The sequence below is a fragment of the Euprymna scolopes genome, chromosome 12, assembly GCF_053919585.1.
Source record: "Euprymna scolopes isolate OS-2025 chromosome 12, ASM5391958v1, whole genome shotgun sequence".
Classification (NCBI taxonomy): domain Eukaryota; kingdom Metazoa; phylum Mollusca; class Cephalopoda; order Sepiida; family Sepiolidae; genus Euprymna; species Euprymna scolopes.
Genome location: NC_136493.1, coordinates 97,588,239 through 97,605,272, shown reverse-complemented (window position 1 = coordinate 97,605,272; position 17,034 = coordinate 97,588,239). Strand labels below are relative to the sequence as shown.

Here is a 17,034-nt window from a genome sequence, read left to right as displayed (position 1 = left end):
ACTGTTGTCACATCTGGGATAGAGCCGCAAAAAGCGTCCTTTCCTGCCTTGACAGGGTACAGACCCGTCTTCAACATTTAGTGGGCGATAATTTTTTGCCCCCTCCTCACTCCCTCTTTCTCACAGAAGAGACGTTGCGAGTCTCTCTCTGCTCTATAAATACTTTTTATGGTAGGTGTCCGATTGATTTCAAATCTATGGTCCCTCTCTGAAAAAACATTCACAATAATGAATAGTTTAAATAACTGCCAACAACTTTCCTAATGCGCTATCTGTGCCCAAAACTAAACGAAAATTCCATGAGCAAAGTTTCTTACCTAGAGCTGTCCGTTTGTGGAACACAATACCGTTTGTCTGTTCCCCAGCTGACTATAGCATTGAGTTATCCATTTAGATAATCTTACCCTACCCAAGTTTCCACAATGACTGATCTTGTCTTTACCTAACACTTAACCATTATCCTTAAATGGCCCCAGGCCTTAATAAACGGTAACCTTCTAAATAATATATATATATATATATATATATATATATATATATATATATATATATATATATATATATATATATATATATATATATATTACTCTTTTTCATTCGACATATAAGGCATATTCCTACTTGGAATATAAGGGGCTACTATTTGGGATCGTGTCCAACAGGGAACTGTAGGAATTGAGCAACGAGATGTCTGTTTTCATTACATTTAAACTTCTGAAGCTTATTATAGTCAGAGAAGCAGAAAACAAGAAAGAAACTCCAAAGTCTAGCAGTTCAAAAGAAGAAACTATTAGAGTAGAAGAATCTCAACAGTGAAAGAATAGAATTATTCTGCTTGTTGATTTAGAAGTTTGTACGTCAAGAGGGTACGAATGTTATGGGTTCATCAGAGCACATTCTATTAAAGTTCTTGTAAAACAGTCACAGAGATGCGACATTGCAGCGATGGGATAGAGATTGGAGCTGGGACGATAGTGTGAGACCTCTTAGATTTGAGATTCTTTTTGAAACCTTGTCTACGAGTGAGAGACTAGTGGTAGATGCATCAGCCCAGATGTGGCAACAATACTTCCTTCATGTATGGGCGAATTGTGGCTTTGTAAAGATATAGGATGCTCTCAGGTATTAGCAATTTTCTAGCCCGGTAGAGGGAGCCCACGTTCTTTGCAGCAATTGTTTAATTATACCTTCTTTTTATTTTCTCGAGTTTTCTTATGATCTTTTTTATGTGAAAATCAAAAATACTAATATAAGTTCCATAGATGTGATGAACGTTTTTGATTCTGTGTCGAATTATCATCAGGTGAAAAAAGAAAACGAAAAAGAAGCTAGAATAAACGCGGAAAAAGAAAGAATCTCGAAAGCAACTGCGATGCGAGCCTTTGTAGACAGACGCCAGTCTATTCAGGGAAATACCGACAGCATCAATTCTGTGTGCTAGAATCAGGATCATAGGATAAAAATAGTAGGTACTTCTTCACGTTAGTGCCCGTTTTTCCATGAGACTCGCCCGGCAACGCCCGGCGTCAATGGAAAGCGCCGAATTATACCGAGTGAATGGAAGTCAATAAAGGGAAGGGAGGAGGGTAATAAAAGTGTTGTTTCTTTGAATTAGTGAACAAATATATCTTTTTGTTTTGCTTGTGTATGGAAAGTTATTTTGGTATTGTATTCATTTAATTAATGAAAACGTATTTAAACATATTTTTGGGGTTGGGGGGGGGGGGGCATATGAATATTTTTTGTTAATTTTTTTTTTCAAGGCTATTTCTTTAAGGATAGTATTTTCTACATGTTGAAGTAAAGCAGCCGACGACAGCAGGGTTGGCTAAGAAAAGTTTTTAGAGAATATAGAAGGAGGAAATTCCTGAACCGGGTAGCTTTCTGCCATGTGCTTTATGATAAGCTGTCAATGATTGCGCAAGTTCTCTTGTTTTTGCTTAGTAAAATTATATCCGGTTTGTAATGTTCAAGGACATTATCAGTTTGTATGTGCATGTCCTAAAGAAGTTTGACATTGTCGTTTTCCTGTACCACTTCTGATGTATGCTTACACCACTTCTCATTGTGGTTTAATTCATAGAGTATGAATACATTCCACTGTAGGACCTGAACCACTTTGCTGAATCTCCATGTTTTATATTGATGCTGAGCTACCATAGGGCATTCTGATACAATATGCGCTAACGTTTCTTCCCTTTCATTACATAATTTGCACATTAATGGTTCTTTTATTTATTTATTTATTTTTATTCAATTTTCACCCCAAACAAGGCACAGTGCAATTTTGTAGTAGGGGGCTACTATCGGGGACATAATTTGCGGGAGCATTATGAAGAGATTAGTAGAAAGATCTTTGTTCACATTACACTTGAACTTCTGCATATCGGTACAGTTGGGAAAGCAGAATCCCGGAAGAGAGTTCCAAAGACTTGCAGCTCTGGGGAAGAAACTATTGGAGTAAAAGACTTTCTTACACCTAGGGATCTCTACTCTAAAGGGGTGGGACTTCGTTGCTTGTCGGGTTTGTCGGGGGTAGTCACGTCGAGGAGGTACAAGTGCTTGCAGTTCGTCAGGGCATTCACCATTAAAGTATTTGTAGAACAGGCAGAGGGATGCAACATTTTGTAGATTTGTCAATGTAGTATTTAATGGACCTAGTGCGAGTGGTTTGTTCCTGGGCTGCTATTAAAGTGCTCTCAATAGACCTTTTAAGATAACTCCTGATTGCAAATTTAGTATTCTTAAAGAATATACTGTGTAGTTTTGGAAAACAATGTCTAGTATAGAGTTAGAAGAGAAACGAATATCTTAAATGACAAATAGAAATGACATTTGTTAAACAAATATAACTGGTATCCGCAAGAGGGGTTGTCAACTGTTTATATATTTGTTTTATATTTGATTTTTGTTGATAATGCAGCAATGGGAAGCAGGGAGGTGGATTTAGGGAAAAGAAATATCTAAAAATGGAATGTTTACTTTCCTAAGTCAGAGTTCATAAAGAAATTGTAACCTCATAAATTGAACACCGAAGCATCTCTAAAGGAAGACCTTCTAGAAAGTTGACATTATAACAAAGAAATAATTTAAACTAGTGGGGCCTGTGGAAATTCTACATGGGACTCATTCATATGTAATATATTGATGTTGGCATTCTGTAGATGTTCAGCCTAAATGGAGACTCTCTGATATTATTGTAGCTCTTTTGTTAAAACTGCAAAAGTATTTATCTAAGCTAGCCCAGTCGTAAAGTAGGTGTAGTGATGTGTAAAGAAGAATGAAGTAAGAGAAAACAGGAACGCCTTTCAAAAAGGTTTTATCAACTTAAAATTAATACACGTTCTCTGACTATAATCGAGTTAATATGGTGGAACGGCTACTTCCGGCCAAGGTTAAAAACTACAATATTTATTATAGCTAAGGAACCAAAGGTAATTTAAATTATAAAAATTTTCCCCTCCAATGATTATTAAGCATCGAGTTATAAAGAGGATAATTAAAGTTAGTCTGTCTAGGATTAAGTTACAAAATTACACATTTGCTTGGGAATCGTAGCATTCTGGACGACCTCCCAACCAACTCGCTGGGATTTTGATCTCCAGCTTCAACTTCATGGGAGGGGGCGTTGATTTCTTCAGGATCTGGCAAATGATTCTTTTCCTCCACATTGGTCATGCTTTCATTAGTAGGCGGGCCTTTAGAGGCCTCAGGACTCGCAGGATTGCTTTCAGTACTAAGGTCTTTTTCATTACAGGAGTTAGGAGCCAGGTCTCACACATTAACAGCGGTTTCGGCACCAGAAAGTAACCACACGTGAGCATAGTAGGGGTTGACGTCTAATAGGGTAGCAGGAGGGTCGAGTTTACAAGTCTTAGCACGATTACTGATATACGAGGGGCGTGCAATAAGTAATGCCCCTGAGCCACTTCCAGTTGTCTGATCTAGCTGAAATTTTTCATGTGCAATGATTTATATCTCTACGTGTTATGTGGCAAATTACAGCTCGGAACTAATTGTGGCTTTTGTTTTACAGGTGTTCGAACTGAGTCACGTATGAAATGGAGCCTGTTGAAAGTCGAGCAGTGATCCAGTTTTTGTATATGAAAGGACGCACACCACAAGAGACTTTTGATGAAATGAAAGAAACTTATGGTGATAATGCCCCATCATATGACCTTGTAAAACGCTGGCATCGGGAATTCAAACATGGCCAGAAGTCTGTAGAAACAGCTCTCAGACCTGGTCGCCCCCTTCTGCCATTGATGAGGCACCTTTCCATGAAGTTGAGGCTGCCATTTTGGAAGATCGGTGAATTACTATTCGCCAAATAGCCCAAGATGTCAAGATTAGTACAGGGTCTATGGAAACTATCATTCATGACCATTTGCATATGCATAAGATATCTGCCAGATGGATTCCTAGGTTGCTCACACCATTCCAGAAGCGAGAATGCGTCGAGTGCTCAAGGATGAATTTGGAGATGTGCCAAGAAGATGAGTCAAAGTTTTTCAAAAGACTGATTACACAGGATGAAACTTGGGTCCATCACTATGATTCAGAGACCAAAGCCCAGTCAATGCAGTGGAAGCACTTGGACTCATCACCTCCAAAGAAGGCAAGGGTGCAGCCCTCCGCTGGCAAGGTCATGCTCACAGTCTTCTGGGACCACGACGGAGTAGTGGCGACAGATTTCCTGACAAAGGGTACCACAATTATAGGAGCCTATTATGCTTCACTTTTGAGGAAATTAAGAGAAGCTATCAAAATCAAGAGCGCGGGGCAACATCAGCAAAGGTACCCTTTTCCTGCAGGACAACGCTCCGGTTCACAACTCGCATGTCGCCAGATCAGAAGCACAGGCGTGTGGTTATGAAATCCTGACCCATCCTCCCTACTCTCCTGAATTTCACCTCTTCGCAGCCATGAAGTTGTTTTTGAAAGGAAAGCATTTCCCAGATGATGCAGCCTTGATTTCTGAAGTCACGTCATGGTTGGAGGACCAACCTGGGGTGTTCTACAAAAACGGTCTCCAGAGATGCATCAAACGATGGGAGAAATGGATAACTCTGGGTGGTTCCTATGTAGAGAAAGACTAACAATTGTGCCGAGTTTCGTTGCTCTACTGCTATGGGAAGTGGGTCAGGGGCATTACTTATTGCACGCCCCTCGTATATGAGGCCCGGTTTTGCCCAAGAAAGAATCGAAATACAAGAGGAGGATTTACGACTATATTTGAGTAGCCTTTCATGAGGAGTCATATTAGTGGTTGTGCAGAGTAGCGATCTAATTGAGTGAATAACGTCAGTTAGTATGTCTTCCCAATAAGGCAGCTTCATGCTGCTAGAGTATAAGGTTGTTTGGATGGCCTTCCATAAAGTTCCATTGAGGTTCTCAACCTGCCCATTATCTTCGGGGTGATATCTACTAGTTTTCGAGGTAGCAATATATTTCCCATGTAAGTAGTCTCTAATTTCACCAGAAAGGATGTCGGCAGCTCTGTCAGTATGTATTATATCAGGCATGCCAAAAATTGAAAATAGTTGGTTTAGACAGCTGATAACGGTTTCGCTTGTCATGTCCTTACAGGGAAAGGCAAAAGGAAAACGAGAATACTCATCAATTATGGTGAATAAGTTTTTGTTATCACGTGAAAAAGTAGGTAGGGGGCCTTTGAAGTCAATGTTTAATCGCTAAAAAAGGTAGTATAACCTATACGAGTGTTCCTTTATTACAACTGGCAAATTGGGGCTTTAGATACTCGCAGGAAGAGCAAGAGTCGGTTATTTTTTTTAACTTGTACCATGGAGTATGGGAGGTTCCTTGTTCTGATGAAGTGGTTGAGCCGTACAACACCAAGATGGCATAGTCTTACATGCAAATCGCGAAGGTCTTGTAGAGTGTGAGTTAGAGCAGAGATGCGAGAGAATGTGTCAGCAGCTGCATCTTCCATTCCCGGACGACAGACGATACTGAAAAACTGTGACAGTTCAATCCGCCAACGACTTATCTTATCATTTTTGATTTTGGATTTACTACTGTTGTCAAACATGAAACTAATACTCTTTTGGTCCGTAATGACTTTGAAGTGTCTTCCTAGTAGAAAGTGTCGCCACTTTCAGAGAGTTTCGACAATAGCAGTAGCTTCCTTTTCAGCAGCATGATGTTTAATTTCGTTTGGGTTTAGCGCCCGTGAAAAGAATGCAACAGGTCGACCTTGTTGGTTTAGTGTAGCAGATATGCAGTAATTACTTGCATCTGTTTCTAATTCAAATTCTTTATCCGGGTCAATTGTTATTAGTGTAGCACTTTTTAGACCAGTCTTCAACGTTTTAAAAGAGTTTAAGACAGATGGGAGCAGTGGAAACTCTTTTTCGTAGTTGAGTAGCAGTATTTTATCAGAGAAGTTTTTAATGAACTTACTATAATACAAGAACATTTCGATTACTCGTTTTTGAGACGCGAGATTTAGAGGTGGAGGAGTAGTCTTTGGTAGTCAGGAGCAATTTGATGAACGTTTATGGATGGAAAGAGTCGTTCTTGTTAACAGTTCAAACGACAAGTTCATCCCAAGAACCGTCAAATTTCAGGGTCACTCTTTTGTACTTTTTTAAAAAATGTCTTTCCCGATACTTATGTCGCTAAATAGATTATTGATTAGTTAGGTGAGATTAGGTGGGGGTGAGTCCGGGTATATAATACAGTAGCAGTAGAAGAGGAAGATTTACATACCTAAGCCCAATGGCCGTTCTTTTTACATTTCCTACATTCGGCGTTACGCACCGGCCATAGAGCTCGCGGATGCCGAGAGTTTCCACAGAAGAAACAAATTCCTTTTGGATGAGTATTTCCCTTTATAGCAGCTAAATGGGCATCTTCTGACAGAATTACAGTAGCAGGTACGTTGTGGTACGTTGTTGTTTTCGTAGCTTACTGAATGTTTCTCCGCTTGTTCCAGGGATCTGGCCATTACATAGGTTTCTTGCGGTGTTAGGAACGGTTTTTCGAGCAAGCGTTGACAAACAGATGATGATGAGATGCCATTAATAAACGAATTTCGAATATATTGTTTCTTGTTCTCTTCTGCGGTTACAGCTTCGAATTCACACGATTTTCGAGCACTTCTAATTGTTGTGTAAATGCGCCGATAGTTTGTGCCAGTTATTGTTTGTTTGTTTGTAAGTAACCGGTGCCTATTGTATACAGCATTTGCCGACTTAATTTAGGCAATGTCTAAAGCTTTTATCACGCTGTTATAGTCCATAGCATCGCTTAATATTTGATAAACCGCCGCTGAAATAGAATTGATTAAGGCGAATAAGTTTTAGGGGTTATTTTCACTTTCGTCATTGTTTGTGGTACGTATATAGTTTTCGAAGGTTAGTTTCCAGTGTTTGTACGCTTTCTCTGAATTCGGAGTAATGGGTTCCACATCAAATCTGTCACGGCGTAGTAGTGTGTCCGTTTCGTTGTTTTCCTTTTATTTTAAGTTGATAAAATTGTAGTGATGTGTAAAGACGAATGAAGTAAGAGAAAACAAGAACGCCTTTCAAAAAAGTTTTATCAACTTAAAATTAATACACGTTCTCTGACTATAATCGAGTTAATATGGTGGAACGGCTACTTCCGGCCAAGGGGGATAGCCGCAACATTTATTATAGCAAAGGAACCAAAGGTAATTTAAATTATAACAGTACGCTTAAATATGATATTTTAGTTCTCGTAGATTTCGTATATATTATTATAATGTTTTATCGATTTTTATATATTATAAAGTTGCGATTTCAAAAATAAAAAAATATATATCCATATCGGTTGGGTGCATCAGCTTGCATCGACACCGAAACCCAAACTTATCGAATATATATATATATATATATATATATATATATATATATATATATATATATATATATATATATATATATATATAACTTGAGTTTCTTCAGCTATAATCGAAACCGAAATCAAAACTTATGAAGAATTCTTGATAAAATTATTTATATAAAAAAAAAGATAGATTACTGGATTGCCATCAACTATAATCGAAACCGAAACCAAAATTCATGAAGAATTCTTGGATTAATTATTTATATAAAAAAAAACTAGATGACTTAATTGTCATCAGTTATAATCGAAACCGAAACCCAAACTTATGAAGAATTCTTGGTAAAATTATTTATTACAAGCCTTATCCTCAAGTGGCCTCTAGACCTTGATAAGTTGTGATGCCTATGTAAAAAAATAAATAAATGGAAGTCCATAACAATTAAATGACAGTCACTCCAATGTAAGCGTGACACCCAAAATAAATAACATACACGCTATCCTATTAATATGTAGATGACATTAGAAAAGGATTGCAAAAATACAAAATAACCGATAACCAAATTTTTTGAAAAAAATAAGGGTAGAAAAAGGTGCATGTCTCAGAAATGGGAATAGAGAAAAAGAAAGAGAGATTTCATAAAGAGGGAGATTTCAGAAGAAAGAGAGGGGAAAGGCAAAAGGAAGAGAGGAGAAAATGGTGATCACTGAGAGATGGAAGGTGAAATAGCCGATTTCATGAAAACCAGGCGCCTCGGTCAAATCAAGGACTTTCTCTCTGGCCAGCTAAAAGATACAGATCTCTGGCTTGTAAGTTAATAAACAAAACAATCTTGAGAACTAGCTTCGAAATTGCTAAATGAAAGAACCCTATTTGAAAGAAAATGATTCAGTTAAAAATCCTGCATCAAAAAGAAAAAAAAAGTCCTGCATTATCTAAGCTTCCTTTTCCTTAAGCTATTAAAGTAGCAGGGACGGAATATGATATTTTAATTTGTCCAGATTTCGTATATATTATTATAAAGTCGTGATTTCAAAAGTAAAAAAAAAAAAAGTATTCGGATGCCATAGACTAGAACCGAAACCGAAACTGTAGCATTCAAAGGTGACAACGTTACCATTGTACCAACGTGACATGCGCATAAACCGATTAAAAATTCAAATTAAACTAAGATGAATGTACAAAATGTTAACGATTTTTTTACAATTTAGACCCCCTGAAAAATTTTTTTTAACTGGCTTAAGACCCGTAAAAATCCAATAGCTCCGCTCTGCGCTTTTAGTTTCGGAGGAGATATAGTTTGGAAATATGGAGACAGACAAATATATAGCCGTTTATATATTAGATTATTTTATGCAAATAATAATTTTTTTTGCATGAGAAAAGGATCTCCGAAGTTTTGTTAATTATTGCCTGTTGATTTAAAAATGACTTAATTATTTCCAGATCCATCCTTATGTCAAACGCTTAGGCTGTAGCAGAGAGAAGCGGCATATAAACCAACACCACAGCATTTCTGAGGAAATAATTCAACCAAAATGCCTGGCACCAAGCAGCCAGCCGAGAGACCCATCTGATAGGGTTAATGGCCAACTAGAGTGTTCCCACGTGGACATAGGATCGTTGCGCATTTTGTGCACTCAAGGCATTACAGTGGTAAATTCCAGTGACCAGTGAGTGTCTAGTTACATTTTGAAGGGGTCCAGCACTAGACAAAGTTAAGTGTTGCCACCGGGACTTAAGGTTAGTGCACATCTTATTGCGTTATATTGAGTTACAGTTTCTTTCCAAATAACTTCCCCCCCCCTCTCTCTCTCTCTCTCTCTCTCTCTCTCTCTCTCTCTCTCTCTCTCTCTCTTACAACCTCTAACTCTTTTTCACCTCACGTCTTACTATCTTTTCCCTTTTCACTTCATTACTTTTCCCTTTTCACTTTATTAATTTAAGAAGTACATTCAGTTAAATATCCTTCTTCTATATTTCGCACATCTTCAACACTAAGTAAGCTCGGCCACCTTGTTTTCTGGATAGATACAATCGATCCACATCTCCTTTCTTAGCAAAAATATGAATAATTTATAATATATATATATATCTCTTCTCTTCTCTATATAAATAAAATGAACTCATTTTTCCCGCCTGATTTTGACATTAATAGGATTAAAAATCAAGATATTTCATGCAAATATAATATGCACAAACGGCAGAACAATATCTGAGGTGTGTTATAGGCTTATTATTTCTTAAATTCCTCGATATCTTAGATTTCTATACTTTTTCTGCTGAGAAGTCACGGCCAAAATCGGTTAAGATCAATGGAAGTGGTAAAATATTTTCTCTCTAATAAATTCCTCCTCCCTCTGCCACCACTTAACACCGTTTGGGGATCGTTCACAAGGAACAGTTGAGAAGAGAACACCGGTTTGGCTTCGTAGTTCTTTCATGTGAAGTTATTTAAAATCACTAAACTAAGCTGCAGTGCTCTGTGGCGTAGTGGTTAGCGTGCTGGACAATTCACATTATATTTTCACGTTCGCGCCGACCTACCGTAGTCGTTTTTTTTTTTTTGTTTTTTTTTTTCCTAAACAACTCTGGAATGGACTTTTCTTTGTGGCCGAACTGTTAACGTTGCAGATGTTTTTTTTTAGTTTTTTTTTTCACACTTTATTTTCCTACTTTTACTCATGACTCCGGGTTTGATCCTTCCTACTTACCTATCATAACATTTTTTAACCCCCCCCCGTCCCGGAAACAAACACTCGGGCAACGCCGGGTACCCCCGCTAGTTATATAATAATTTGTATCCAGACATTTTAATTAATCCACATTCCAGTCATGCATACCAGCGGTATATCGAATGATAGCTGCCGATCTTACATTGATAGCATATATTGTAAAAGAAGAGTCATCTGAACCAAACAGATAACAAAAAGCAAAGAGGAAAAACGATCGCCATAGAAAATCCCTCTCTTAATTTTCACTTTGTCTTATGCAACATTTCCTGAAGTTAAATTGATTTCTCAATTTCTTCATGCTATTCTTTAAAGTTGTTCGAATCTTGGAATTTATTTCGAAAATTTCCAAGCATTTGTGTACCCATGAATGGGGCACCATGTCACATGCCTTCTTATAAGTTACCCAGTCTATGACAAAGTTAGTAGATCTTCATTTGCAGTTTCTTAGGATCATTTTATATATCAAAAGCTCATCCTTGGTACGTTATGATCTTTCGTCAGCCTTTCTGTTCCTTGGGCAGCAACTTGTTTGGGTTCAAATGAACATAGATATTTTCAAACAATATGCTAGCGAAAAGTTTCCACATAACTGAGAGGCACATGATTGGACTTGTAAAGGACTAGGATATATAAATCCCAATCCCGTTACAAAAGAATAATGAAACGAATGGAATTGAAGGAAACAAAAACTCAATTGATGGATAAGATAAACGTGTCGTTTATTTACTGTTCAAAGAATGAAGGGTTTAGATATAACATGTGTTCATGTCCGCGCGGGTGTAACCATCGTTCGTGGTATTGTAGAAGGAAAAAAGGAAATGTGTTTTCATCTCACGTTCGGGTCACTATCGTTTGTTCGCGCGTGGGAAAAGAAGTGAGTGATTTAGTGGAAATTGGAATGATAGTCCAGCGTGTAGACAAAGAAGAGGATAGAGCGCTGAAGTCAGTTAGCAGTCAGCTATGCGAAGGGTTCTCAGCGACCAGTAGTAGATAGAGAAAGAGTGAGAATGTGTACATACGGTCTGTTAGCTTTTTGTCCCACATAGTAGCAAGTGGTGTGAGGTACGCTCCTCCCAAAAGGGAGGCGACGATTCGTCGAACCTCTCAGCCCGAGAGCTGGTCCTAAAAGGAAGAAGCCGGTTATTGCTCTTTGTTTTATACTTGTTTCCGGTGGTCTTTTGCGCATGTGTGGATTTCCTTTGAAAGGAAGTGACGTCGTCCATCTGTGTGCATACGTGTGCGCGTGTGTGAGTACATGTGTGTACGTTAGCGTGTGTGTATATACACGTGAATGTGAGTGTATGTAAGCGAACGTGAATATATGTACGTGTGTGGACGTGGACGCATATGTTTGTGTGCGCGTATGTATGCGACAAGTAATATAGCTTGAAATGTGAACGCGTGTTTTTGTGTGAGACTTGAAAAGGCTCGCGCAGACTAAAGTTTGTCACTTCCCCCCTTTTGTTGTATCTTTCATGATCAAGACTGTAGTGCACTTTGCCAGCTATTCAGAGAAGCTACATGTCGTCAAACAGTCATTTAGAATTGTTGCAAGAAGTGGGTAAAAAGCTGGAAGGTTTTAAAACCAGTATCCCTGGACTCAGTCAAGTTCCGGCGCTTTCCAATATGGAAGCTTTTTAACCTTCACCTTCAGCATCTCAGCTGTAGCTTTTATTTCGGTTGATACTCTATTCTAAAGGACACTTCGTTTTCGATATCTTTGATCCATTCTGCATCATTTTGGTGGTTTACTTTCTTTTCCTAAATGTCCTTCCAGAATATACGAGATTGATCAGCATCAAGTATAACATCGTTTTAATTGATTAAAAAGAAGTTTCTGCTGCCGATACTGCTCAATTCTGTCAACTTTGGTAAATAGTTAAATCTTTTCTAAGTTGTTTTATTTGATCTTCATCACCATCTTCCTCCTCCTCCTCCTCCTCCTCCTCATCATCATCATCATCATCATTTTTATTTTTTATTATTAATTTCCTTTTTTTCCTGAGCTTTGTAAGGCATAATTTTATTTGGGTTCCTTAGCCAGAGTTAACAAATCTTACAAGAGTTGACTAAAAGTGGAAAAAAAAAAAACTTTTAACATTTTCAAGGATTAGTCTCGAGCTAAATTAGGTAAAAATGAATTCCTGAATTAAAAGATTTTCACACCTGTGTGTGAGAACACACATGGCGCCAGTTCTTTGATTTTGATTTCCTATGTTTGGTTGTAAAACAAAATTTCTCATGCATAAAAGATAAAAAAGGGTAATTAGATGGAGATAGAAGGCAATAAAAATGATTTATTGAAGTTTAATTATTATACTTTTCTTCTACTGATGCGACACACGAGACACACGTGAAAGACTGAACATTTTCTAACATTAAAATGTAAGTTCATTTTAAAAACTGTTTTAAAAACATTTAAAATGTGGTTTATAAAATTACGAAAATGTTTTTTTATTAATCTTCGTTAGATCTACATTTAAAATGTGTTTTATATAAAAAATAAGAACATGTTTTTTTAAATTAATTTTTGTTACATAAGCATGAGCATTTGCTAAAAATTTAAAAGACAGTTCAAATAATTTTCTATTCAATAGTTTAATACTTCCAAATTCCTTCCAAATTTCGAACAGTCACAAAGTAATTGATTTTTATCAATAATAAGCAATATATTAAAATGCCTGACTTATCTACGAAGAAACTAATGCGCGTTATGTTGGATTTAATTTTCTGCTCAACCAGATTCACACAGGCATCGATCTGAACAAATATTTTAGACCAATCATTTATTCGAAATGACCTTTCGAACCCATACAAGGCCAGATTTTTCCTCCAATAAACAGCTGAAACAAAAAATTTAAAAATTCAAACACAATGCTAACATTAATATTATACGACACTCAATTACTGCTACAGTCCTCAACTCAAACGCGAGAACTTGAATGCCTACTGGACAGTATTCATGTTAGTAACTTTACAAATTTAAGCTTTTCAATCCCTTTCATACAATTGAATAAACATCATTTAATTGTGTCTCTCTGTACAGGGTTTGTCAGGACAACCTGGCATGAGGATACTTTTCCATACAAGTAAACCCTGATACAATATTCAAAACCACATTGTATTTGAAGCCCAAATAAGATTTCCTTGATATGTCTAACCCACAGAGGCTTGTACAAAGAATGGTGCATTTTCTTCATGTGATGTTACCTATAGTAACATCGCTAAGCTGGATACTCCACCAGACTAGATGCATTCTTGTCCTGGAATCTAGTCAGTCGAAGAGACCACAAGAAATATACACTATCACATATTTAAATGATCAATTGAGGGAGAGGAAAATTAATGTTAATTTCTTTACTAACTCAACATTTGAGACATAAAGGAGAACTTTAATGGAATATTCAAATATCTATGTATCTCATGCAAAGATCAAGTGTTAGACCCAGGAAGGGGTCCCTTGATTTTTGAAAACTTTGACAGAAGTAAAATGAAATCAAAAAACAAAGTGCGGTGCGCTCGCTCACACACAAACGCACACGGAGCTTGAATCTCTTCGTTGTCGTCTGCTCATCATCACATAAATCTAAAGATTGTTTCCCCCGATATTTTTCCAGTCAGAATTATTTCTAGAAAGACATCACTACTTACAGGAAGGACCATGTGAAGGTCGCTAACATTCTAAGCGAAAATGATTTTTTTTGTGGAACAAACTGGATTCGAACTTGGGACGACCAGATCATCAGTCCGTATCGTTAACCACTTAACTACTCCACCTCCCTGTCGTCTGCTGATTTACGCTGATTGTTAAGCAATGTATAAACTTATATATTTTAACGCTTATAACATTTTCCAATGAACTTTTCTACCATGAAAAAGTAATGTTCATGAAATGAACATTGCTTTTATCAATAACTTTTAATGAAATGTAATTGTTGTAAATGAGTGGAAAAGTTTTATTTATACGACTAGCAGGGAGACCCAACGTTGCCTGGGATTGAATGATGATCAATGAATGTCTCATAATCATATATTTTTATTGTCATCGAAATTGGTGAAATCGACCATTTTTTTTAATTAAGTCGATCGATTGCCTGCTCTAGTTAGGGACCCGTCGCAGTGCACCAAGAAGAAGCTTCACATACCCTTATGCAGTAACTTAGTCCACGTTATATTATATCCTACATTGCACTGTAGAGAAACTACTGTTGATTTTATAAAAAAAAGTATATGATGGCTTGAATTAAAGTTTAAAATGAAAAGTCAAGTATCATGGCTCAATTGGGCTCTAAAAAGAAACATTCATTTCAAACGTGTCTCTGTCATATCAATGAACCTACTGTTGATTTTATATGCCGTACCTTTCTGCTTGTGTGTTAATAAAACTTCTCAAATGCACTTGTGATGTTAGGCTGTATAAGATGTTAACTTTGATCAAAATCGTCTCTTCCTTCTTTCATCGGATTTTTTCGATTATTGGTACTTATGGAAGACATTCTGCTACAAAACCTATCCAAGAACACTGACAGATACATAAAATATATTTGTGTGAAATTTCATAAAAATCAACCCAGTCGTTTCGGGGTCGATAGTGAACGAATGCACACACACACACACACACACACACACACACACACACACACACACACACACACACACACATATATATATATATATATATATATATATATATATATATATATATATATATATAAACAAATTTCCTTTTATATGATAATAGAGCTAGAGATATTCGTGAACTATGATAATTTGCGACTCTTAAATTATTTACTAAACTTCTTTGATATCCCAGCATATGAACCCCTTTTACCTTGTAAAGACCCTAAAATATTAGCAAGCATTATACGTTTGCATATCTAAGTAAAATTGCGTTTTAAACATAAATATCTCTTGTGAATTTATGCTTTTGAATTCATTATTTGGAATAAAATAAAATACGCATCTAGTGCGCTTGAAAGCCAAATCACAACGTAATATTAGGAAAATAAACAAATATTTTACTTGTTTGAAATTTATAACATAAATATATTTTGGAGTTACACTCCATCCTCAGTATGTTGTTTTCTTTCTTGTTTTTTTTTCTTTTTCTTCTTTCTTGCCATGTTGCAAAGTTGGAGAAAGCAAAGTATTTGTTTTAAACATAAATATCTCCTTTGTGAATTTATGTTTTGAATTCATTATTTTTTTTTGTGTGTGTGTTTTTATAACACTTCTCTTGCTTTCTCACATTTAATTCGTAAAAACATAAAAAAACAAACAATTTTCACTGAAAATGTCTCCCCTACAATCGGCTCATCCCAAAAACATCTCGACCAAATTGGAACCTCGAAAAGGGAATTCCGCCCCCTCAAAGATATCCGTTCATTTTGGTGCATCTACAAAATAAGAACAAAAATCTAAATATTGAATTTCAATTAAAACCAATGGTATCTATTTCATTGTCATGTCGGAATCAGTAAAATATCCAAAAATTACGAAAAATGATTAAGTAGAAAATTATTATTAATGAAAATAGTTTTCGGAATAATTGCAAGTTATAATTAAATAATAAACAGAATGAACAGGGAAAGTAACAGCAGCCTGTCACGATATAGTTCAGTGGCAGATCAATGGATCGTGAAATCATGAATGTCCTTGTTGTTATGTGATAATTCAGTAATATGTTAATAATTACGACATGACAATCAAGTTTTTAAAAGAAATTCAATTTTACGATTACCGATGTTCGTTCATATTTCGGAGAAGCACCTATATTTTCTTACCTCCGTATTTATTTTGGTCCAAGTCGGTCAACCGTGTAAAAGATATGCCAAATGATTTTAACCCGGTATCCAAGCTTTCACCGTTGATTTTTTGAGAATATGTTGTTTCCAGGCCTCGATTGTTTCCATTGTAGACATAAATACAACCACTTCCGTCATTTTCGTAAGGTGCGCCGACAATGACATCTGTTGAAAGAAAATCATACTAATAACGGATTGACTATTTCAAACTTAAGCTAAAACAAAACCCAAACAAGTGAAGCATGCATGGTCCCCCGTGAATGCACAATGAACGGGGCATAAAAAAAACGACTAAGTTCAGCATTTCTCCCCCCTTCATACAGACCCAAAAGTCCCCAGGTGAAAATGAACAAACGGTGCAGTTTTAGGCCTTAACATATGTAAATTTGAGTTCTGCACCATGCAAAAAAAAAAAAAAAAAAAGATGGAGTCCATCATTTGCGTCCCCTCTATTTTGCCGCAAAAGTCCCCAAGGCCTTAACATATTTAAATTTGAGTTCAGCACTTCAGTCTTCTTCAATGCTCTTTTGAGTGTATCCACGAATCGTTCTGCCTGCCCATTCGAACTAAGGTGATATTGGGGCGTGGTGATGTGTATAATCTGGAATGTATGGCAAAAACTTTTGAACTCTGCAGATGTGAACTGAGTTCCATTTTGCTCTACTAC

The 17,034-nt window shown here is 36.7% G+C and overlaps 1 protein-coding gene across 1 annotated transcript in view; it reads right to left on the bottom strand.

The window, feature by feature from the left end:
- Window positions 1-17,034, bottom strand: part of LOC145291435 (integrin alpha-9-like) — a 139,930-nt gene that overhangs the window by 72,168 nt on the left and 50,728 nt on the right. The window contains exon 11 of the mRNA XM_080137278.1: window positions 16,347-16,532. Coding sequence (XP_079993404.1) covers window positions 16,347-16,532 — 186 coding nt within the window. The remainder of the gene's footprint in view (window positions 1-16,346; window positions 16,533-17,034) is intronic.